General features: G+C 47.0%; 1 protein-coding gene across 1 annotated transcript in view; it reads left to right on the forward strand.

Annotated features, from left to right (window-relative positions):
- The first annotated feature begins 336 nt into the window (after window positions 1-336).
- Window positions 337-24,534, forward strand: part of LOC146202701 (uncharacterized) — a 498,035-nt gene continuing 473,837 nt past the window's right edge. Inside the window, exon 1 of the mRNA XM_084601880.1 lies at window positions 337-625. Within this exon, the coding sequence (XP_084458006.1) occupies window positions 337-625 (289 nt within the window). The remainder of the gene's footprint in view (window positions 626-24,534) is intronic.

Below are 24,534 nucleotides of genomic sequence, written 5' to 3' on the forward strand. Positions count from 1 at the left end.
CCTCTTCACTGTGACGTCTAGCTGCAGACAATCTCCTTTCACGCTCTACCCTCTGTTGCTTTACGGTTTTGACGTTCGTCCCCCCTTGGAACTTCTATCGTGCCGCTGCCGTTACGGTTTAGTTTTCAAGGTTTTGGTGTTGGCTGCTTTCGGCGTTAGCGTTCCTGTCCGGTCTGGCTGCCAGCTCTTTCAGATCAGCAGTTCTCCTCTCAACACGAACACCGAGACGGCTGCAGCCGGGCAGAGGTGTGTTGCAGCGACGGCGAACGCTTTCGTGGGGCTCCCGGGCGCGTGTTGTTCGCTCGTAGCCCACAGGGCTCTGCGCTGCTCGCACCCATGGCCCGAGCACCGGCGGTCTCGCGTCTGCTCCTGGTTGCCCTTCTCGCGGCATGGCGGATGGCGTTCGGCGGAGTGGCCGAACATGCGGCCACCAACGCCACCGAAGGCGGCGGCGAGGCCCCACTCTGGGCTCCCGGCGACTGGCAGCGCCAGCTCAAGGGGTGCGACAAGTTCGTCGACGGCGCGTGGAACGGCTCCACGCGTGGCCCCGACTCGTCGCGGTTTCGGCTGCAGCATCCCTTCCTTTCACTCGCGGAAGGCGTCGCGCCGAACGTCACCTATGCAGGTGAGTGCTCGCGCCCGGCGCTTGGAGACGAGGGGGCAGCTGGCGGGAAAATCACCTTTTAGCCAAGGTGCGAAGATGCTTTTCCCGTCTCTGCAGTGCCTCTCGTTCTATATGTTCTCTTCACTCTTTGTGCGTGCCCGTGACTGTCGTTTTTTTTTTTTTTTCTTTTTCATGTCAAACACTCTCCTTGGTATAATTTTTCTGTCTGACAGATGTGTCTGCGTAAGAAAATCAAAAGCAAAGAAACAAAGAAGTTTCCACAGAAAAGGAGAACCGGATGTTTGTCCTGGCTGGATCTCTACTTTAATCTTATATTAGGATCATGCTGATGCAGTGCCGACCACATAATAGTCTTCCCGCATCATTCACGTCACCACTTCGGACACAAGTATGAGCTGCCATTGTGGACCAAAAGTCTATACACTATGCTACTAAACTACTTTAGTACTACTTTAAGGACAAGTTTAAAAAACGAATGCAGACCACGGTTAGCCCTTGTTCTAGAAGAACCAGCGAGAGCTCAAGAATGCGTTGGAGACATTATTAACGTAACAAGATTAAGGTAAAAAGGAGTCGATCCCTTAAAACGATAAGATCCTTCTGTACCAGACTCATCTCGGAATATATTTGCGGTAGTGCTTTGAAAGTGTCATCTATATCTTAGTGACGAGTGACAAGACTCGAGATACTTGATTTTCACAGCTATATGGGAACGCACAAGCCCGCCTGCAGCTTGTCTTTCATGTTCGACTCAACTTGGCGGAAGACTGCGTCTTGGTGGTGCACACGTTACTTTTACATGGAATAAGTAGAGGGCCCTAAAATAAGTGAGTAAATGCTAGGTGATTCTTTAATCAATTTTTGACCCTATGCCAAGTATGGCTAATAACTCCATCAAATTGTTCCCGTCTGCTCTTTGCACTTCAATGAAAGCGATAGCTGAGCAAACAGTAGCGCTCACAGATCGCACATACAACTAACGACGACACAATGTAGCAATAGGAAGTATTGAGCTGTATTATTGTTCTCGCACGCTTAGTGCACTACAGGGGAACTGGAAAAGTCCGATAAGTCTTCCTGATCATATAACCTGTTCGATGCTACATCTTACGGCCTCATGAACATAACGGTAAATGTAACTGTCATACATTCTTTCTTTATTATTATTATTATTATTTTAGCGCTACTGATGTGCCTCCGAAAAAAGAAAAAAATCAAGATTCCATGCAGTCGGGGTAGGTGGCGAGCTCGAGCCCTTCATCACCGAAAAAGATAAAAAGAGCTCAGGCTCCCGGTGTCCCCGTGTGAAAATATGCCGCGCATGCCTAGCAGGGCTTCGAGGCTCGCAGTGGCACGCCTGCTCGCGGGCGCGCATTTGCATGCTGCTCAAGAATTGGCTGCGGAGAGCGCCGTCCCAGTCGATCGTTGACGCTTCATTACCGCGCCATTAGGCGTCAACCGAACTGCGCGGACACACGCACGCACACGCAGTGATCCGCGAGGCAAGTTGTTTCCTCCGAACGCTGAGCACTCGGGCCGTCCGCCACCTGGTTCGCAGCCGCTCGTTTGGTTTCGCCACCTGGCACCAGTGTTCGTCGGGCGGGCGCTTCATCGGGTCGAAGCTGGGCCCACTCCACCCCCGCACAGGTTGCTGGTCTGCGCGCGAGCGAGATCTATAGCGGCACGCGTAGCGCGGACGGCGCGGAAAGCGCCGCCTGTCGCGTTAATCACCCGCGCGGAAGATGTTTCAGCCGACCGCCAGCCGCGCGTTTTCTCAGCCTCGAACTCGCGCACCGCTGGGTCGGAGCTTCGACGTTTCTGTAAGCTATTCTAGTTGTGGGGCGGTCATAAACCGGCTTCTGGAAGCTGGTTCCTTCGAGACAGTGGGCCTGAAATGACGTCAGATGGCGTTGTGGTTTGGTAGGAACCCGGAAACGCGATGAACTTGGCGTTAGACGGAATATTGACGTGTGAGAAGCTAGCCGGTTGCCCCGTATTCTCAACATCTGCCTCCCTATAGCGTGCACCCTGCATGTCGCCTTATCAACTTTTCTTTTTTTCGGAAAAAGTGTCAATAGATGCAAGTTCTTACTTTTTTTTTGCGTTACGTTCTCACCCGCGAATATTTGGGTATGTGACAGAGTCTAAAAGAGAGAATCGTTCATGATTTGCAGAACATATATCGCTACTTGTACAACACCAAAAGCATGATTTCGGGCTTTAAATAACAAAAATAAATACAGTTGAAGTGAAAACGCGTCGTAATTAAGACGCATCAATTCGGTGTCAGCTGTTTTTTAGCCACTCAAGCGAAATGTCAAGCCTGGTCAGTATCAATGACGCTTCGGGTGTTATGGCAGTCCTGCATAAAATTGTTGTGAATGAAATGTTATGCCTAAATACGCAGTTTATGCGTTACTTTATGCGTTTTTATGGTTTTTAGCTTTCGTGGTTAAACGATCGACGTGCGAATAGTACTTTCTCAAAACTGAGTCCAATAAGATTAGCTTAGCCTATAGTTACCGAACTGAAGACGATTGAATAACAATAGTGTTCCTAAATACCAAAGAGCGTACGAATCGACAGGGCATAGGACCAAATTAAATGCGAATTACTGAGCGATATAACCGGAACATATATCAATCGTATGCTTTTGCGAACGCTCACTACTACATTCGTAAAAAATGAATAATCGTGTTGAACATCGAAACGATGTCCGTGTGCGGTATGGTACGGCGCTACAACTTGTGCAGTTGTAGCTAAGGCTGTCTAAAGACGCAACGCTGATCTCCACTAGGCATAAAAACATCATGTGTTACCTCCGTGTTTGCAAATATAGGAAAATTACTCCTCGGGACTGGTAACGGCATTGAATAGGCAGCGCCACACCGCAGTAGAGGAGAAGAGCGAGATCTACGTATGATCAATTGGTTCAGAGAGTGGGGATTGGAAGCAGAGCTTTCTGGAGCACGCCTGTGTCGACCAATCTTGGAGGCCATTAAGTTTTTATTACGCGACCGAGTATACAGGGCTCGTACGAACCAAAATGCCGTCGTCGTACCCTGCAGAATCGAGAAAAGTGGGCTGGCAAAAATACGCGCGTGATTTCGTTTCACAATTGTGACTCAACCGTTATTTGTGCAGCGTTGATTGTGACGTCTCGCTTCCCATTTAGCGTCAGTCTGATATAGTCAAGTTGGAAGCTTTAGTTTAAAATATTGGGATTCTAATCGAAGACCTGTGCACCTTCAATTGCATGTTGTTAATTGAAAGTATAGGTATCCACCGAGAAGTCAGATAAATAACGCCCTTTATTTCCCCAAAACCAAACCACCTAAAAAGAAAAAAAAAACGCAGAATGAAAAGGCGCTGTTAAAGACGCTTTCGCGTCTATTCTTAAGGCGAAGCTTAACTTTTTCTTCTGCGACCTGAATGCTCCGTGCCGCGACTCTGAACCGCCCATCCTACGATGACAGATCCTGACAGCATACTCTGCAACGGATATTCGAATCTTTATTAGAATAACCTAAAAATATTCGCCCATCTTTGCTTCTGTATCTGTTGCTTTCTAGAAGCGAGTGCCTGCAGCAATGCTTTCATATAAAGGCTGTGAGAGAGCTTCTGCTACTCGCATATTGTTCAGCCTTTCCCGAAGAGTACATAATATTGCCCACAAAGGTGCGTGTTCTCGGAGAAAAAAAAAAAAAAAAAAAAAGATTAGCGCTGCCATATGACCCAGTCACCTGGCAAGATTACCATTTTATGGAGCATTCACATTCCACACAACTTTATAGACCGTTTTACCGAGAGCAAGCAGGAGAGGAGGAAAATACTCTCTAACCAGATTCCTTGCGCCGGCGCATTGTTGCCAGTACCGAGTGGGCTGTGCATTCGCACGCTTCATGCATAGCAGAGCGGCATTGCACCTTGGTATATTGACGTTTGAGTGACTTAAATGCCTTTATTAGCACCCCTATTAGTGGTAATGTCATCGGGACAGCAATGCGTGATCGTGGACTGCACAAACAATCAAAGAAATCGCAATATGATTGCCGAAAGCGTATGCGGGAAGCATGCATCGACAGTCCGAGTTCAGCTGTGATATGTTTCTGCTTCACCGCTTTCCAGTCTATCCTAATTTAATTCGCCTATGAACGTTTTATATACTCCAGATAGACTTAGTACCAATGACAGACTCACGAATATGATGCCCATTTTACTTCCCCCGCCGTAGTAGCCACGCACGCCGGGCAGGTCGTGCCTCCCGCAAGCCCTCCGCGCCAACGATACGGTGGATCTCTTCCGCCAACGCAAGAGTGTGCTAAAATCTGTTCTTCACTTAAAAAATAGGCCGACCGCAAAAAACAAAAACAAAAAAAAAAACAAATCTTGTGAATTTTTGGCCCATACCGTGTTACTGATAATTGCAATACAAATAAGTTACGCAACACATTGCCGCTGGTGCGGTGCGCGACTCATCGTCTACACGCTGGCTACGCTGCTATAAAGCATCACCGAAATATACACCTTTTACTGATACTATGGGATCGGCAGTGAGACAGTTCCGTGAGAGACCATTTATTCTAGCGCTGCAATTACAAAGCGTCGTCGGGTGTGCCTTCGATGCAAAACAATTTAGGCCTAGCGACGACTAGGGAGTAGCGCTCGACGAGAGTGCCGTACTCCGCCTCGCCAGCGGGCGGCGCCGCTTTCGTAAGTGCTGCGAATTTTTCGTCTTCTTTCATGGTGTAGCTGAGAGCGCATGTTTTTCGACGTTTTGCTCTACAATACGTCGTGCAAACGATGCTGGTACGGTACGGGAGTATACGATGTTGTTGCGCCGCAGGACGAACACCAAGGCTTTATAAAAACGTCCACGGATGGTACTTTAGACACTACTTTTTTTATGTGCTGGTCTTGAACCGTGGTTTAATTTGAAAGTATACATTGTTGAAGCAGGAAAGCTCGATCTTATATCGAAATGGGTCGCACTTCATGTTAAATCAATGCGGCGAGAACTGGAAAGCTTCTTTCGCAGTATCTGCATTCCGCGTTCGGTAGCTGCCCGGACGGTTCATTCGCTGTGTGTTTGCGTGTCCAGTTATCATCGCGATTATAAAATATAATTGAAAATACATGTATCGTGAAAGATATAATAGATACATCCTCACTGCGGAAGTGGAGCAAAGTCCTGCGCAGTCACCCCAGCCGCTAGTGCTGTTTGCAACAGCTGCCGCTATGTCAAACGGATAGTATACGGTTTGCTAGCGCGCTCAAACAAAGCACAAATAACACCAATGTGTCGGATAGCTTTTACGAGCACCGCGAAACAGCACTTTTACACTGCCGCACCGAAGCATCAACACGCACTGCACAGTCCAAGATGGCGTCAAGCGGAGCCGTAGCGGACGTTCCCAGTTGGGCTCATACGGGGCGCCACCATCAAACTAAGATGGCTGCAGCCAGGCATCGAAACTAAAAAGGTCTATACCTTTCAGGCGATTGACTTGGGCGTAGAGTTTCTTTTTTTTTTTTTATTCTCGTAGACACGTTTCTCATAAAATTTCATGACCGATCGAACGCTTCACATCACTGCAGAATTAAATGCCGACCACAGGCTTGCGTTAATGTTTCATTAGTTTACTACTCTACCAAGTGAACCATGGGGGTCGTGACCCCTAGTCTGTGCGCTGCGGTAATGTTTTCAGTGTGCTTCCTCCCATACTTGTTCTTTTTGAAGAAGGCGCTTCTAAGACCTGGCGCTATTAGAGTAGCCGGGCATTGTTCTGTAATGTTCCTGGCTGAAAAGAGAATCAGGTGGATACCCTTTCTCGTCACATTAATTCCGTCGCGCAATCACTGGCAGCGTAGTCTACCGCACTAAAATTTGAAAACGCGATGTTGTTTAGTTCAGTGGGCTAATTCGTTTCGTCCCTTAATTTTTGTTTTGATATGGTGTGACTGCTCCGCTTGCATGTATGCATGTATATTTTCTGAGGTTCTTGAAAAAAAAAAAAAACCCTTTTTTGGGATCCTGTTATCTATAGTGCTTGCATAGTATTGTAATATGTACTAACGTTCGCGTTTTTCCTTGTGTTCCCTATTTTTACGTATATCCCTTGCCTTAAACGTATTGCCCTTTGGGTGCTGTGGTTATTGTAAATAAATAAGCATTTAAATAAACAAAAAGCTCTTTAAATCATGGCTCAAAAAATCCTATCAACAAATCCTTATACAGTAAGTACCACGTGCCATCGAAACCTTTAGGTGCACATTATGCATGCCAGCTAAAGGGAGTCTCATTTTTTTGTTTGTTTGTTTGTGTGTTTGTTAAGTAGATCATAGGTACACCGACAGCAAAGCTATATATATATATATATATATATATATATATATATATATATATATATATATATATATATATATATATATATATACCTTTGTCTGCGATCTCTTATAAACCTGTAGCCCGATGTAGTAGCAGCCGGCCACCGGTTTCGATGTTTTTATCACCGTGATTGAGCTATCAGCGATTCTAGAGTCGACCGTCCTTTTTCGACCACTAGAAAAGTTGCTGACGCGAAGCGCAATCCTATTTGCAGCGAGAGAGACACAGAGCTAGGAGACGAGAGAAAAAATAAAAAGGGAAGGTGGGGAGCTACTCCGGCAAATGCCGAACGTGAGCAGTCAGCCGTGGTTGCACAACGTCTGTCTCTTCCTGGCGGGACCAAAATCAGGCTGTTGCTCAGCGGGTCCGTGGGTTGTAAAGAAAAGCCGTGTGCCGTAAAGCGCGCGGGCAGATAAATTTTTGAGCGGGACCAGATGGGAAGAAGCTAGGGGTGCAGCCACTTGCAGGTCTTCTACTGCATGGGGCCACCATATGGTCATTTATCGGAGCCATGTCTTTCGATCGCCAGCGTGTCTCCGAGCGGCCCTATAAAAAGGGGGCTCGTGCGCGTCCGGTCACTGGCCGCCGGGCGATTATGCGGAGCCTGCTTTCTTTCTAGCCGCTCGGCTGTCCATAGCCGGTTGATAAACCAGCAGTCCCTTCGGCGGCGCAAGATGCGCCGTCGCAGCCAGGGGGCGAAACAAAGTGCGCTTATATGCATATACATATATCTATTCCGAGTGGGCGGCTTCGGTGAGTGTACGCTTGACGTCAATATGAAGGTGTCGTACGCGCGCGCATAAATTCACGGCCCAAGCGCAACCAAATCCCCCAAGTGCGCCCGACGCCACGGAAAAGCTAAAGGAAGGAGAAGGGGGAGCAAACGTGCCGCAAATACTCCCAACTGCTTACCCCTCGCTCCTAACTTCAGCACTCCTTTCTTTTCCTTCTTTCAAGATCGGGAGAATGTATGTAAGCTCCTTCTTTCAAGAAGGAGCTTAGGGGCGCGATCCCGAACACCGATAACATGATTACTTCGCTCCAAAAAGTGGCACAGAGTTGAGGCTGGACAAATGTGCAATTTTTGTCCTTTCCTTTGTAGCGCTTAGTAGGATGTTGTTAGCCAGAGCTAAGAAAAAGAAATATGGGATGTTCTGGTGTTGGACGTTATTAAGCAGCGATGTCAGTGTCGACGGATCGCGGGAGGGACGACTTGTCCTTTAAGAAGACTTCTTGTAGCGCAAGAAATATGTGGAGGGGAAAACTATGTATCGAATGCGATGCGAGCTCCTTTCTGTCATTCGCGTCGTTTGAAACGCTCTCCGGCACGGAAGGAAGCCGGACTTCCTTGACGCGCCAGGAGCCTTTCTTTTTATTTATTTATTTATTTATTTATTTACTTTGCTATCCAATGTTACCGATGTAGTGCTACCTGCGATGCTTAAACCGCGTTCAGACTACGTGCGCATTCGTCGTAAGTATCGTATCTATCGCAGTGCGCATAGCGGCTGGAACTCCCGTTTACGTAGCTTGCGACCGCGCATGTTCACACTGGGGCTTTCGGTAAGATGCGTTCTTTACGACCGGCCAATCAGCGCTCTCAGCATGGCGCCGGTTAGCAAGCGGCTGATAGCGAATGTCTGTGCTCTTCAAACTCAAAATGAGATGTGAAAGAAAAGACTGGACACACAAATAAAATACGAAAAAGAACAATGGGTATATTAACAATTAACCACTCGATTACAAATACGCACACGTACGTTCGCACACAGTTTTCAAATGTCCGCTCACCATGCTGACGCACCGCTCACTCCGCACATTTCTTCACGCGCCCGCTCTCATTGTCGACGTACAGCGCACTCCTGCTCGGTGCCCCGTGATCGCACTCTCTCGCACCAAAACAGGCGTACGGTTCGCCTGCATCCCTGCTTGCGATTTTATCAGTGCCCCGGAGCGATTTTGGAGACGGGCCTGGGCGGCGACTCAAAGGCCGTGCTACTGACTCCAAACAATGAGCCGGGCCCGCGGCAGGCACGGAAACGTCCGCGGAACCTCGTCTCCCCTTAGAAAATGCTGTTTTCTTTTTCTCTTTCTCTTTTACGGTGAGTTTCTTTCAAACTTCGACGAGTCCGCGCCAGCTCCGTTCTGCGGCCCGACCGCAACGCCGCCCCGCATCGGCCTTTCGCTGCAGGCCAACTGTTTCCTCACTTGTCAACGGAGTCGATGGACTGCGAGAATGCACGGGGATGAAGCGGGCATCCCCCGCCTCCGTAGCCTCACTTTTCTAAACTAGAGGAAACATTTGCTTGTTGAGAGCTTGTTCGCACATGAAAAAAAAGGATTGATAAACCACTTACTGCTTTGACTCAGCGCACTGGCAATTTGCAGCCAGGCATGGTTTTGCACTTCTCTATGTGCGATTTCAGCTACTCGTAGTAGAGAGCTGGCCTCTGCCGAACTTTTTTTATGAGAGGCTGATAATTCCACAGCGAAGATTCCGCACTGCACATGATCAAGCTGCGGACAGACACAATCACCGACACAACACCAATAACACCGGCGAGCCGAGACACTGCAGCAGAGTAGGAGCGTTGGGTGATGTCGCCTACTAGTGGTTTGCACGCGAAATCTGGGAGTACCGGAAGCCCCGTGACCGGAAAGGGAAAACCGAAACGGCTGTGCGCATTGGTTGCGCGTAACAGACGTATCTGTGCTAGTCGTTGCCCACGCTCGGTGCGGACGTTACGCATCTTACTCTCAATGCGACAGCAGTCTGAACAGACACATTACGTTTTTTGCGCTTTTGCTTACGATCCTTACGAACGATACGTGCGTTGCGCATGTAGTCTGAACGCGGCTTAAAGCTCACACAACGAAAGCTGTTTTACTGCCCCTAAACTACCAGAGATCTAGCTGTTGACATAGATGCACTTTGGTAAAATCAATCTTATTTGGAAATACCAAGGGGGAAATTCGCAAATACAGGGCTCATTGTTGCCCGCAGATCCATCAGCGTGCACCTGCGCGTTATTTCTGGGCAGGTTTGCTTGGATGCTCGAGCACAATAGAAACACTGCTTCCATCACAAACCAGCACTCAGTTTCAAGCTCGGGCATGGGTGGAATTTGGAAGGCAATTTCATACGTCGCCATGGTTGGAACGCACGTTCGTTTCGGAAGAGCTCGCGCAGAGGAGTCCTAAATAAGTGAGTGAACTCTGGACTGTCAACGTAGCCAGCGAAAGTTGTGCAAGCTGCAAGAAACCTGGAAGAAAATGAGCTTCAGAAGAGAAAATGAGTGTCTGTGCTGTCGCTTTCTTTTTCTTTTTTTCCTTCGTCTCGTCCAAGCGACTCTTGCAGTTCTTCTAAAGTACTTCTAGAATGAGATTCTTGCACCACTGCTGTTGAGGTGGTTTCTGGTGGAACTACCGTTTGTGGACCCATCCAGTGGGATAGAGCAGCCATATTCATATTTAAGGAGGACATAAAAGCTGGAGCTTAGTGCCCGACAGCTAAGCATGTGTCTCCGAAGCAAACTTTCCATGTCTACGCACAGCCCACCGCGGCAATCTAGAAGAATTAATAGAATCGAAATTTCGATACTATTCTGCTTTGTAAAAGAAGGATAAAAAGTTACCATCCTCCTTTTACTAAAGGTTCACAGCATCTCTTTTGAGCGCCTCCGAGGCAACAGCAGCATTCTCGGCAGCGGGATCCCGACGCACTTACCCTGTCCTGAAGAGAGCAGCGGTAGGATTTGTTCCGCTTGCATGGATAACATGATCCCGCAAAATATCCCGCAAAATATCCCGCATACTTATTGGGCCGCTTCTTTATTGCACCCCTGAAATGCGAAAATAACTATCGAATTTTTTTTTTTTTCACTCTCCTTGGAGGATAATACATTGAAATCTGCTGGCGCACACACAGGTCACCTGAGTCCCAGAGGTGGGCATTTGACCTCAAAAAGTGCAACCTCACCTCAACCTCAATAAAAATTTCCTGACCTCACTCAACCTCAACCTCACGCTTTGAGGTTGAGGTTTGACCAGGTGACCTCACCTCAATTTCTCTGATGCCACCACCGACCTCACTCAACCTCACCTCAAACTCAAACTGTGAGTTTGAGGTTGGTCGCTCGACCTCAAAAAATAAAAAAAAATAAAATGTTTTTCACTTGAGAACACTAACTATAAAACGTCATGGCACAAGTCCTGTGCGGTGAGCCAGAATGACGACATAAATTTTAAACAACATTGAATATGATGAGGGTTACTTGTAAAGTAAAAAAAAAAATTATAATGAACATTTGCCAGCGGGGCTACTGATTCATAGCAGGCTGACCTGATAACGGCAGTATAATTGGTCAGTTTCAACTCTTCAAATTTTATTTTTATTTGTTTTGATATGGTGACTTTTGACCTAATTCCCGCTGTAATGCTTATGTGTCCTTGGTGCTGCTGGATGCGAACTCCCGAAGGTCTGCAGTGAAACGCCGCACATATCTGTGACCGTCAAATAGTGTTTCCTCATGACAAGCAAGTCATAATTTCTTGGTGAAGACATTTTCCTGCGATTTGAAATCGAATCGGATGACAAAATCACAAACAATCTAATGTTTCTTCAGTGTAACATCTCTGTTACAAAAAAAAAGTACATCGACCACTTGCGTATATATGGAAGTTGTAGTACCATAACATTCTTTTATCAAATTGACTTCTCACGCGGGACTCATCACAAAAGGCGGACAGAACAAAATGTTGCCATATGCAGAGACGCTTAGTTACGAAAAGATAAAACGTGCTTAACTTTTGACATTGCGCTACTTTCGATAATCCTGACGAGTGGGTTGCGCTGTATAGAACAAACGCCGTGACAAATTATTGGAAAGATTACCCTCCCTTCTACTTATAATAACTAACGGTGAATTTTCAGCCCCAAAACATTCCTTTTATTATTGATGTAAGTTAAAGAAATAATACGTTGGATTAGGGATAATTCGCACATTACCTTGAAATGCCGAGAGAAGCTCAAAAGCTTGTTTCCTTGTCCACACAGTTTCTTGTCGCAGTGAATGCATTCCAAGTTTACAGTGCTTTTCGTTTCTTTTGCGTGGCTATTGTAACGGAAGTGGCCTTTGATGTCTTCGTCGATTCGACAACTGCGCGCGCACACATCATCGTCGGTATATTTAGATTTTTTCGCTATATCTGCCATAACCACACCTGCCATAACCGCAACCATGTCATGCACCCTCGACGCCGAACGCAACAATGCGAGAGACCTCGAAGAAGAAGGGCAGACCTCAGCTGGAAAGGGCGGAAACTTCGGTCATACATTACAGCAAGTCGCCGACCACGGCATGGCGGCGTGTCTTCGCTTGAAAAAGACGGCCACGGTAAATGGCGAAGAACACTGCATGTCGTTTAGATGCTGCCTTTTTTTTTTTTGCCGATTTCGGGCGGCTCACCGACGCCGTTTGGGGGCGACTTCCAAGCAGACGTTCCAGGAACGATTGCTGTCGATGAGAACGTGGGGCTAAGACACCAGCTTCTAGTCGCGACGAGAGAACCACGCCCACTGGGAGAAGGAAGCGCGAACACTTAACCCATGCTACGGGAGTTGTTTCGTTTTTCTTCGACTGCACAATAGAGAGTTTTAGAATAGGGGGCCCCAAGCTTTGGGGCCCCCAAGGAGCTTGGGGCGTCGAAATGCGCATGCGCAGAACGTAAGGCGCGCTTGGGGTCTTGGGTTAACGCTAGGGGCGGCCCCTATTTTTCGGAAATAGCGTTCGCCCCAAGCCGCCGTTGGGTCGCTTGGGTTACGGCAACATGGCGGCGACCGGCCAAGCGGCGGCCGCTCGCCTCGGCACACATTCGTCGTCACCGCTCCATGGTGTCACGCGTTCATGGCAAACGAAAGGCCAACGAAGCTTATGCTATGTCTCATGATGCCCGCACCACCAAATTTTAGCAATAAAACGCCCTATATTTTCTGATTGCTTCCGGATTTACCGAGCTGCTAGGCCTAGCGAGTTCGCCTCGTTCGGTTGCCATGGGGACCAGACGGCGGAAAGCGCGGAAGGTTCAAATGAGTTTTCCCGGCCTCGGCCTGGATTGACAATTGGCCGATTTCGTCTTGTATGACAAAAACAGTTTGTATAACTGGTAGTTTTAATATATTTTTGTGCAATAGTAGCACTTTTTGATTAACAAAATAGCGTTGTTGGCTCTTATATATTTAAATGCTTTTTCTTGGTTTACCGTTGTGGCGCTGCAATCGACGAACGCAAGCCCGTCTCCGCTGCGTCGGGAAAACCCCTATTCTAAAACTCGCCGCTCGGCTAGCACGTTGCGCCGCCGCACGCTATTTCCTTGGGGGCCCCAAGCCTTGGGTCCCCCTATTCTAAAACTCCCTAATATCCGTCAAGAGAGGAAGACTAGCGGGTGGTGAGCAGGGTGGCAACGCGTCTACACGGAGGAAGAGCAGAGTTTGAACACTGACTAGCGTTTCCCTCCTGCGAAACGATGAGATGCCTGCATGGTCGACAAGCGACAGAAGTCCGCGCAGCCGCCGCGGCTTTCCGAGAAGCGAGGAGGGCCTGCCTTTATATTTCTTTAGACCAACAGGAATACGCCAGTCGGAGGTATAGCGCACAACCAAAAGCTAAAGAAGTTAAAAAAAAAGGGAAATAATGTTGCGAGAGGAAGAATCTGAGAATTGTCTTTTCTGATTTTTTTGTTGTTTCTTTTTCTTAGTAGGAGAGGGGGGGGGGGGGGGGGGGCGACGACTGGCCGTACCGCAGAAAAGCGGCCGGTTGTGAGTAAACGCGGGTGCACAAACGTGAGAGGGGGCACTGGTAAGTGACCACACAAAACGAAAACAAGAAGTGAGGAAAAATAGAGGTGGTGCAAGTGTACTGAAAAACTAACGAGAAGAGGAGACGCAGATCTTCACTCGCGCATTCACACGCTCGAGCACCGCGCACACAACTCGCTCTCTCTCCCACACTGCCACTGTCCTTGTAACTCTCGGCCCCGTTGACAGAAACGCACTTAAAAATACCTAAAACTCACAAACTCCCGGAGGCGCGCGTATGTGCAGTGGCTTACTTTCCAAGAAATGCCGAGGGGTTCCCGAGCCCGCGCTTTGTCCGCTAGTTTAGATCGGACACCGGCTGCGGAGCCAAAAGAGCAGAAGCCAGCTTACGAACAAAAGGCGCGCCCGCCACTTTGGCTACAAGCTGTAAAACGGAGGGGAGGCCCTCGATAAAGAAACATGTAAATGAAAAAGGCGCGAGCTCACGTAGGGTATGAGAATGACTGCAAGCAGTCGTCAGTCACCTGTTTGTTCTTCAATGATTCTTCGAGAAAGGCACATTAAATTTATATTTTTATGTAAGGGTTAATTTAATGTCTAGTGACTAATAATAATAATAATAATAATAATAATAATAATAATAATAATAATAATAATAATAATAATAATAATAATAATAATAATAATAATAATAATAATAATAATAATAATAATAATAATAATAATAAAAGAGTGGATTGCACTGATACAACTACGATCTACCGTCCTATTGCTTTCTTTCGTTTTAACTCGTACCATATACAATAGCAAAAGCAGATTTTATTTACTAAAATACAGTCGTCGTGGGGTGACTTCTCGTCAAGCCATTTATCTCTCGTCTCTTCTGCATCCTTGTTCTTTCCATAGGCCTCTCTGAAACCTCCTCTCTCGTGCCATCCTTCCCAAGCAATTCCTTGGTTGCTGGTTCTTTCGCTTCCCTCTTTTCTACTATTCTAGCTTTTTTTTTTTTTTTCCGAGAAGTCAACATACCCACGTAGGTCTGGAAACCCTTCGAGTTTGCGCAGACTTTCTTCACTTCCCAAACTCGCTTGGAATGATGGCGGGATCTTGTTTCACCTTCTTTCGAGTCTGCAGCCGTCGTCCAACCCCACTCGTTTGCTGCGCTGCGCTTTACGCCCCCCCCCCCCCTCCCCCCTCCTTTTTTTTCGTGTCGAACGCAAACGCACAGACGCAAACTGTTCGTTACGCGCGCGTTGGTAGCCAAAAGAGTGTACACGACAGGCATCATGAAAGGTGTTTTTCCGGCTATTTTATCGCTGTGGGAAACAATAATTTTGACCTCACAAGCCGACCTCACTAAGTTACGACCTCACTCAACCTCAAACTCACGCATGAGGTTGAGGTCTCATTTGCTGACCTCACTCAAAAATATTTCAGGTGTTGCCGACCTCACCTCAACCTCACCTCACTCCGTGAGGTTGAGGTCATTTTGAGGTTGAGGTTGACCTCATGAGGTCGAAACCTCATGAGGTTGCCCACCTCTGCACCTGACACCACTGCATGGTGAGCGCCGGAGTTTAATGCCAGGATCTTCTATGAAGAAGACGCTGTTTCACCGGCGCCAGCCTAGTATAGCAATGCACAAAAGGCGTGGAATTTTTTAATAAATGTAAAGTGTCACGAATACAAACAATTCGTTTGCTCCTTACGAGTGCACCATGACAGAATAATCCTATCTTCTTGCGCCAGGAGTGGTTGGAAGTGTATACCTGTTGGCCTTGAGTTCATGTTTCATTTTCGTTTCCTCCTGGGGACCTTCAGTTGCGTCATTTCTTTCATGTTCTAAATTATTATTAATTTACTATCACTTTAGGCCATCTATACTGTTCTTACATTGATTACTGCAAATCTTATAAGGAACGGGCGGAGTATGAAGCGTATGTGTCCCCATCATGCTGCCAACATGACAATTATACGCGGGGACAACTATAGAATGGCCCCACCGTGGTGACTCAGTGTTATAAGCTCTCGACAACTGAGACAGGAGACCCAGGTTCGCTTCCGGACTCTGTAGCAGCGTTTTGGTGGGTGCGAAACGCAAGGTGACTGTGCAATATGCGATGTCAGCGCACGTTAACGAACCTGAGTTAGTCTGAATGGTTTTTTGATTTGGTCCACTATAGCGTCTCATAACCTCGGCCGCTTTGAGGCATATTCGACCCTATAAACAAAACAGACAACTATAGGATAAAAAAAAAATCAGCTTTCCGCACATTTCAGAGTAGCGCCGTTCACGAATCTACAGGTATTGAAGAAATACTCAGAAATATTCATTCAGAGAAGGTTTGGTTTTCGTTCCTCCCAGCAGACACACCGTATCGACTAAATAAGCTGTTGAGAGCGACATTGTTCATAAGCAGACATCGGCCAATGGGCAATCTTTTGCGCTGGGCTTGCGTGAAAAAAAAAAAAAAAAAAAAAATATTATATATGGGGGCAAGGGGGGAGGGGGGTGGGGCAGCTAAGCAGACAGTTGTAAGACGGCATTGCTGTTGCTGCTGTAGCGCAATGGGTTAGTGCTGTTTCTGAATGCGTAGGCAACGGATCCAGTCTATTTACTAAAGATTTGGTTTTGCCGAAGCGATAACAGCTGGCATATTTTTCTTTTACCCACCCCACGGGCCTTGTTGCTTTTTTGAGTTGCATTCTTAGGTGCTTTTCAACTTTAACCGCAGTTTAAACTATTCATTCGAAATCAGTGCTTCTCCAGCTTCGCTTTGTTTTCCTCCCTGAACAAGCATTACCTGAAAGGAAATATTCTATAATTCCTCTAGGATGTGAGCTACTTTTAGGTTGCATTCTGATACGCTTGTTGGGCAAATACACCGTTAAAGAGTTTTGAAGCCGGGTTTCATGACGTAAACATCATAGCGTTGCGACGTCTTCATACGAATTTCTTCTCCTATGGGACTCACATAGCTCTCCTGAAAGACGACGAAGCAGTGCTCGCTCCAATGCGTATGCGTCACTTCTGCGGTACCCTCTGGGCCGGTCCCTGTCATTATAGTTCCTTGCCTTCTACGCCTGGCTCCATGTATTAACAAGTATACGGGAAATTCGGTGGTGACGCTTGTTTAACTGTCTGCTGTTCAAGAAACTCCTACCGGGAGACGTTACGTCAGGCCTGTACCGCTTACTCCCCTGTGCATCACTTCAATCGAAGCCGAAGGACCCAGAGACTGCCTCCGGATCTTAGGTCCTTGGAGACCACTATGGCGACATCTGCTATCCTTACCCAGCCAGCCGCCGGCGCCGCGCCTGCCGCCAACTAGACTTTGCAGACCCCGTGGGTTCCGAAGTCTTTATGTTGTTATGTGGACGAATAAGACGAAACACTCGTCACATCGTTACATCGCACTCGCGTATCTAAAGCACTAGTTGCATCGCAATGAAAGCCTTTGATTTGAGAGAGTGGAGTGTGCCTATAAGAAGCTATAGCGTGAATAAGACACATCCAGAAAATGATTGGGTACACCGAGACGACTCGGAAGACAGTCCAACAGACCGAAACAGAAACCCAAAACTGACGATAAGACCAATTCCACGAGGATGCCGGAGACTGGTTTTATCAATCTGAGCGTGTTGCCTTTTTCAGCCTATGAGAAAAGGCCGCCAAATTGAGAAACGTTTACTTTAGTCTTGATGATGGCACTTCTATCTGGCCTGGAAACAGCGAGGAAGTTCCTACCCCTAACTCATGGCAAGAGTGCCGTCGTCGACTGCGTGGCATACACCAGCGCAGATCACTGCGAACGAGCTGATTGCACCCTCCACTCTCGTATCCAGGTGCCGAATAAGAGTATCTATATGTAAGAAGACATGCACTGCCTTTTAAGGCAAGCCGATTCCGAAGCGCCTTGAGACAAAAAAAAAAAAGAAAGAAAAGAATGAAAGAAAACACGGCCTGACGCGAAAGAGCGGTTGTTCGCAGGCCTTTTGAGCAACCCTCCATCAACCATCGCCGGATTACTTCCCAATGCTACAATAATGAAAAAGGTACTGCAACGGCGTTCCGCGATTTACGACCGATCAGGTGATATTGCGTCAGCAACGGAACCATATTGCCGCTTTCGAAAGAAACGCGACTATTCGCGTGAACTGATTACTAGCGTCGCGCGCAAAGAGATTAACAAGTCCTGAAGTCTACCGCAGCCGCTGTCGACTTCCATTTCAACTCTTGTGTGTGAGGAGGCGAAAAATGCGTTCAGAGGCCCCTCTGACCCTGTTGATACTCAAACACCTCCTCTGGGGGAAGAATACACCCGTCCCACGTATCCGGAAGCCTTACGGCATCCGGCTCCTGCTTCACTTCCACCAATTCTAGCATCGCCACTAGTCCGGTTGCCCTCGGCTCCTGTATTTCTAAAATTGTTCTGCGCCCATACGGAAAGCCGACGTTTGGGGTACGCCTAACATAACAACCACTATTATTTCACTGCCGAAAATCGGGCCATCTTATCGTTGTCTTGGCCTCCAGGTCTTCCGTTCTAACTCGCACTGCACCCTGTTTGGACAACGACTCCGTGATATAGAAGAGTTTCTCACGAAGCAGCGTTATTTTATCCCGTCCTCAGTGTTAGTCACACTCCTCATCACCGCCGCGCTCTTCGCTATCCAACCATAACTCCTCTCAAGAGGCGCGCAGGTTCGCTTGCCTTGCCCTCAACGCGAAACGTGAAACTAGCGTCCTTCGCTAACGAGGCCACTGACAGCTGCTGCATTGAAGACCTGCCCTCCGACCGAGAACTGAAGGCTTCGTCACCCGAAACACACAACTGTGTTTCTTTGAGCATCCTTGTTATTTTAGACGTACACAGAAAATTCAGTGCAATTATTGGACACCAGTGCCGACTACTCCATTTTTAATGACTGATGACAACTGTTTTAAGAAAAGTGCTCACTCATTCACCTGATGTGCACCTTCATACCGCCAGCGGCCGTCTCGTTACCCCTATGGGGATGTGCACGACTCGCGTTGGAATTATTTTTTTATTCACGTTTGTCGTCAATCGCGCCGTTTTGGATGACATATCGTCTCATGATCTTATGATTGGCATTGACTTCCTACGGGAGTGCGGTGCGATCATCGAAATGCGGTATAGAATGATCACCTTTCCGATAGGACACACCGCCGAGCTTGACAGCAGCAGTTCCTGTAGTGCTGCACAATAGGTATTTGTTATCGCTTTTGCCGACCCTGTTGTCGATTTTCCGGACTGTTGTGTCCGCCGCAGTGGGCACTGACAAGTCATTCCTTGACGACAATGACATCATCTGCAATCTGTTCTAGGGCCTTAGAGCAATCGCCGCTGGAGTTTAAGCACTGTTTTGCTTCTTCAACGAAGGTCTGCCAAACTCCCGTCACGCAGCAGCGCATCATTACCTATAGCGATGCTCGCCATATCGTATTTCTGTCAAATAATGGTCGGCGGTCCAAACGTAAGTTCAGGAGACGCCTGATGACGGTGTTGTGCAACTATCCCAAACTCCTCGTCTTCGCTAGTCGTCCTTTAAAGAAGGACGGTATACCCTCCGGTTGCGCGTCGACTATCGCAAACTAGACCATGTGACAAAAAAATGACGCCTTTCTGTTGTCACGCATTGACGGCTCACTGGAGAGATTACGACGGACGTAGTACTTTTCAATCATCGAATCGAACAGCGGCTATTATCAAACTAAAGTGGTCGAACGAGACCGCTAGAAAAGTGTTTTGTCACTCCAGACGGCCTCTATAAATTACGGTGCTCCCTTTGACTTCTGCTCTGCCCCAGCTGCATTCAAACGTATGGTGGAAGCCGTTTTCAAATGCATCAAGCGCTGGAGTTGTCTTTTGTACCTGGACGACGTCATTGCTTTCCAGCAACATTTGAACAACGCAACATTTGAAACATTTGAATAGAAAGAAAAGCAGTGAAGGCGCTCCTTAAATACTTTAAGTTCTAGACTTCAATCGTGCAGTCTCTACTCCATTTTACTATAGATCTCTGGAGATGTGATCGATTCCTTTCCATGGCGCTCTTTCATTTTTCTCCCGATTGTTCCCCTCCCATGCGTAGGGTAGCCTACTGGGCGCCTGACAGCAGCGTATAGTTAACCTCTCAGCCTTTTCTACTATTTCTCTACGCTTAAACCTGTCGATTTTCCCAAGCTCATTACAGCCCATCGCACATAGTTCGACCGAATAGGGATGGATCTTGTCGGCTTTTTCTCTCTCTCTCTCTCTCTCTCTCTCTCTCTTTTCTTTTTGCAGGCAGGAAACTTTGTTATCGCTGATACCTTCATGTAGTGCAAAAAAAAAGAAAACCATTCATAAATCATTTTGTGGAAGGAAAAATTATGCCATTATGATCATTATTGGTAGCTTTTGTACACAATTTCTGCGATTATTTCATCGCCCACACTTTAAAGCTACAAAAAAGCTAAATAAAGAAAAGAAAAACATTAACAATTTTTGTTTTTATTGATGTATGCATCTATCGCTGTGGAAGAAACGCTAATCCAAGCTGCATATTACTGCAGTACTCTCTCGCTAACTCTCTCGCCAGTGCCACTTGGGAGACATATATCGCTACGTATGCATATGCACGCCAAGCTCTACCCTGAGATACCCAATCTCCGCATGGGTTCTATGCATAACCGACGAAGTGCAACCGGGAAACAAGGTAAGTGGACAAGCGTTTTGGCCGTCAAAGCAGTGCATATGTGGGTATGCATAAAATACGTATAGATGCATGGTACTACATGATAATTCAGCGCGTCAGAGCACCGTCTACGCACGGTCCCACTGCATAATAGAGGAAGCGGCCACGGCTCTTTGTTGGTGCGCCGTTGGGGGCAGAAGCGGGATATTATCAACTCTGGTCGCTGGATTGGAAGGCTTCCCGAAGAGAACAAACATGGCTTCTTGCGACAGGCTTCCTATCTGAACGACGGCCGCTCTACGCGAAGCAGCTGGGACAGGCCTTCCAGGGACCAAGCGGCAAAACATGATTGCCTGTCATGTCGCCGGTGAAGGCACATTTCGTGCTGAGCATCGCTAGGGCGGGAGCAATCAGTTTTTTCCCCTTGGGGTCCTCCTACAAAACAAAAATTGCGATAAAAAGAAAACAAAGAAACGGGGGAGAAGGAAGAATTAAACTTGAGAGGGAGGCTGAAAGGAAATGAGGAGGAAGAGAGAGGGTAGGAAAAGAACGGAATTAAAGTAGCAAGGTGGGAAAGGAGAGAAAAAAGAAACAACGAAAGGAGGGAAAAGGAGGAAGGTATGAAGGAGGGGGATGAGACTAGGCTGAGATGGCAGGACAAAGGGTGTAAGTAGGAAGGAAAGGAGGAGGAGAACGAAAATAGGAAGACTAGAGGAAGAGAAAAAGAGGGGTAGTGAGGGAAGCATAATAAGGCAGGCAAGAAGGGAGAGAGGGAGGGAGGAAAGAACGGGGAATTAAAAGCACAAAGTAAGGGCGAGAGGAAGAGAGAAACGAGGAAGGAAGGAGGGAGAAAAGGAGGAGAGATGAGAGTCTGAGTAATGGAAGGAATCTAGGAAGAGAATTAGATTAAAGAAAATAACGATGGGCAACTCAGGCTAAAGCTCTGGATACTTACATCGCTCAGTACGCAGGTTCCTAGCATTTCGCCTCCACTGAAACGCGGCCGGTGTAATCCACCACGTAAAGCACTGTGCCACACCGGAAGGAAGAAAAAGAAAAGGAAAGAAGAGAGAGAGAGAGCCAGGGAGATGGAGAGAGGTTGGGATGGAGGGAAAGTAAAGAAAATAACGGAAGGAGGAAAGGAAGCAAGAAGAGAGAAAGGCAGGGACGGAGAGCGATAGAGAAACAAGGGCAAGGAGAGGGATTAAGGAAGGAAGGAAGGAAGGAAGGAAGGAAGGAAGGAAGGAAGGAAGGAAGGAAGCAAGGAAGGAAGGAAGGAAGGAAGGAAGGAAGGAAGGAAGGAAGGAAGGAAGGAAGGAAGGAAGGAAGGAAGGAAGGAGGGAAGGAAGGAACCCTACTGAAAAATCCTGTATCAAATTCGTACAGGAAATCGTATACAGGTTTACTGTACAGGATCTGGGATACAGGATTGGGGGCTATTTCAGCAAATTCCTGTACTGCCCTGGAAAGTCCGGAATGAAACCGCGCGAAGCTCTGATACCGGAATGGCCTGTATGGTTGATGACCCTCGTTTCCGGAAAGAAACGCGTCGCCAGGGTGGAAAAAGCATGCAACAATATAAAATAAAACGACTACATTTAAAAAATTCAATAAAATTTTAAAAAATAAAAAATTTTGCTACCGAATGTGGAATCGAACCTCGGTCCTTACGGTTTTCAGACGGGCACCTTAACAACTACTCAACGGCGGGTTATGGTTGCTGTGGTTATTATTCAGTATATGTAGCTACTTTTGCTCTCTAGTACTTTTATATTTTCCTTGGCAGTAAAATTTGTGGCCGTAATTCACCGATCGCCCTTTAAACATGCTGAATATCTTTGCAGGCTATCACGAGGGTTCACAAATGTGCCGTATCTTTATAATGCGTCGCTTTATTGAAGGCAAACCTCAAGATATCATAATTTACTAGTGCTGATGTGTTTTTCATCGCCTACGAACGCTTGTAAGTTTTCCTACATACAGAGATATCCGGTGCACTAATACTTGTAATACTGGGCGTTTTAGCTGCACGTGCTACCAGCGGAGCATCGATGTCAATGAATACACTTCCGACTGAGCGGTTTCAATATGTAAACATTTGAGAACGCGTCGCCCGGTGTGCGGCTATGTGCGCATCTTTCGATGGTCAGCAATGTTTGTTTATTTTTTCTCGAACAATTTTTTGTCATCGCTAGCGAAACGATACGTTCGTGCTTCTACTTTCGTGTTGTAGGCGGCATATCTTCAGTCGCAGATATGAAGACGCACCGCAAGATCGTACGAGCTGCAGCGACTGTTGTACGCGCAAAAGCGACGCGACGCGCGGATATGCTTGCTAGCGCACACTTCGACGGCTTCGCATTTTCGAGGTATTTGGGAAACGAAGCGTGCCCTTTATATGCAGAACAGTTGTATAATATGTCTGATATCATGCTTATTTAGTGCGCTGTCGTGTCCGGCATGGTCATTCTGGTTGAGCTTCGTCGATCGGCCCGGTTTCTGTTCAGAAGCGGAATACTTTTGCCCGGTATCAGTTCCAGAAATGACGCGTTCGTCCGGTTTCTGGTTAACTGATACAGGCTGAACACTACATAACACCACTACATTTGAAAAAGAAAAAAAAAAGAAAAGAAAAGAAAAAGAAAAAGAAACAAAAAGAAAATAGAAAAAAAATTCACATGTGATTCGAACTTCGGGCTTCCTAGCCAGCAAGCACGCACTTTAAACTCTACACCACGGCAGGACATGGTGATGGTGGTCATATATCTGCTTATGTAGTCGAGATTGCTCTTCTGTAGTTTGTGTATTTTTGTAGGGTGTAGAATTTGTGGTCGTAATTGAACGATCGCCCTTTAAACACGCTGCATCTTTTTCCTGGCTATCACGAAGGGTTATCCGTGTCCCGCATCTTTACAATGTATCGCTTTCTTGCAGACAAACCTCCGAATGTCACAATTTACTAGTGCTGATGTGTTTTGTCATCGTCTTTGAACGCATGCAATTTTTGCTACATATAGATATATGCGGTGCACCAACACTTAAAATACTGCTTGATTTAGCTTCACCTGCTGCCAGCGGAGCCGCGACGTCAATGAATTTACTTCTGACCAAGTGTTTTACATGCGTAAACACTCGAGGAAGCGACTCCCGATGTCCGGCTGACCTGTGCATATTTCCCTGGTCAGCTATGTTTCATTTATTCTCGAGCGTATTTTATCCGCGCTAACGAAACGCTACGTTCTTGCTTGCACTTTCGCGTTGAAGGTGGCAGATCTTCAGTCGCAGATTATGAAGATGCGCCGCAAGATCGTACAAGCTGCAGCGACTGTTGCACACGCAAAAACAAAACGCGATGCATGTATGTACTTGCTAGCGCACACATCCACGGCTTCATATCTTCTAGGCATGTACGAAACAACGCGTACTCCACATATACAGAAACGTTTTAACGTATATTATATATGGTTTCATGCTTATTTAGCGTGAAGGCATGTTCCGACATGGTCATCCTGGCTGAGCTTCACGATCCGCCGGAGTTGTACTGAGAAGCGGAAATACTCTGTCCCGTATCAGTTTCATTCATATCGGATTTGTCCGGTTTCTGTTAAACCGGACATGACCTGTCCTGTATATGAGCTCAATACAGGACTGGTCCGCCCTGTTTCATATCCATACAGGACTGGGATGTCATGTATAAGTTGCATATTGAAAATGGTCTGCCCTGTATTAACTCTATACCGGACTGGACCGTCCGGATTGAGATTCTTACCGGACATGAACTCTCCGATATAAACCCGTTTAAGCTTCATACAGGACTGGTCACACCGGTATCAAATTTATACGGGATAATACAGGACCGGTTCAAAGCCGTTTGTCGCGATACGGGATTTTTCACTAGGGAAGGAAGGAAGGAAGGAAGGAAGGAAGGAAGGAAGGAAGGAAGGAAGGAAGGAAGGAAGGAAGGAAGGAAGGAAGGAAGGAAGGAAGGAAGGAAAAGAGGGA

The sequence above is a fragment of the Amblyomma maculatum genome, chromosome 1 (genome assembly GCF_055883805.1).
Source record: "Amblyomma maculatum isolate TAMU_Amacu chromosome 1, ASM5588380v1, whole genome shotgun sequence".
Classification (NCBI taxonomy): Eukaryota; Metazoa; Arthropoda; class Arachnida; order Ixodida; family Ixodidae; genus Amblyomma; species Amblyomma maculatum.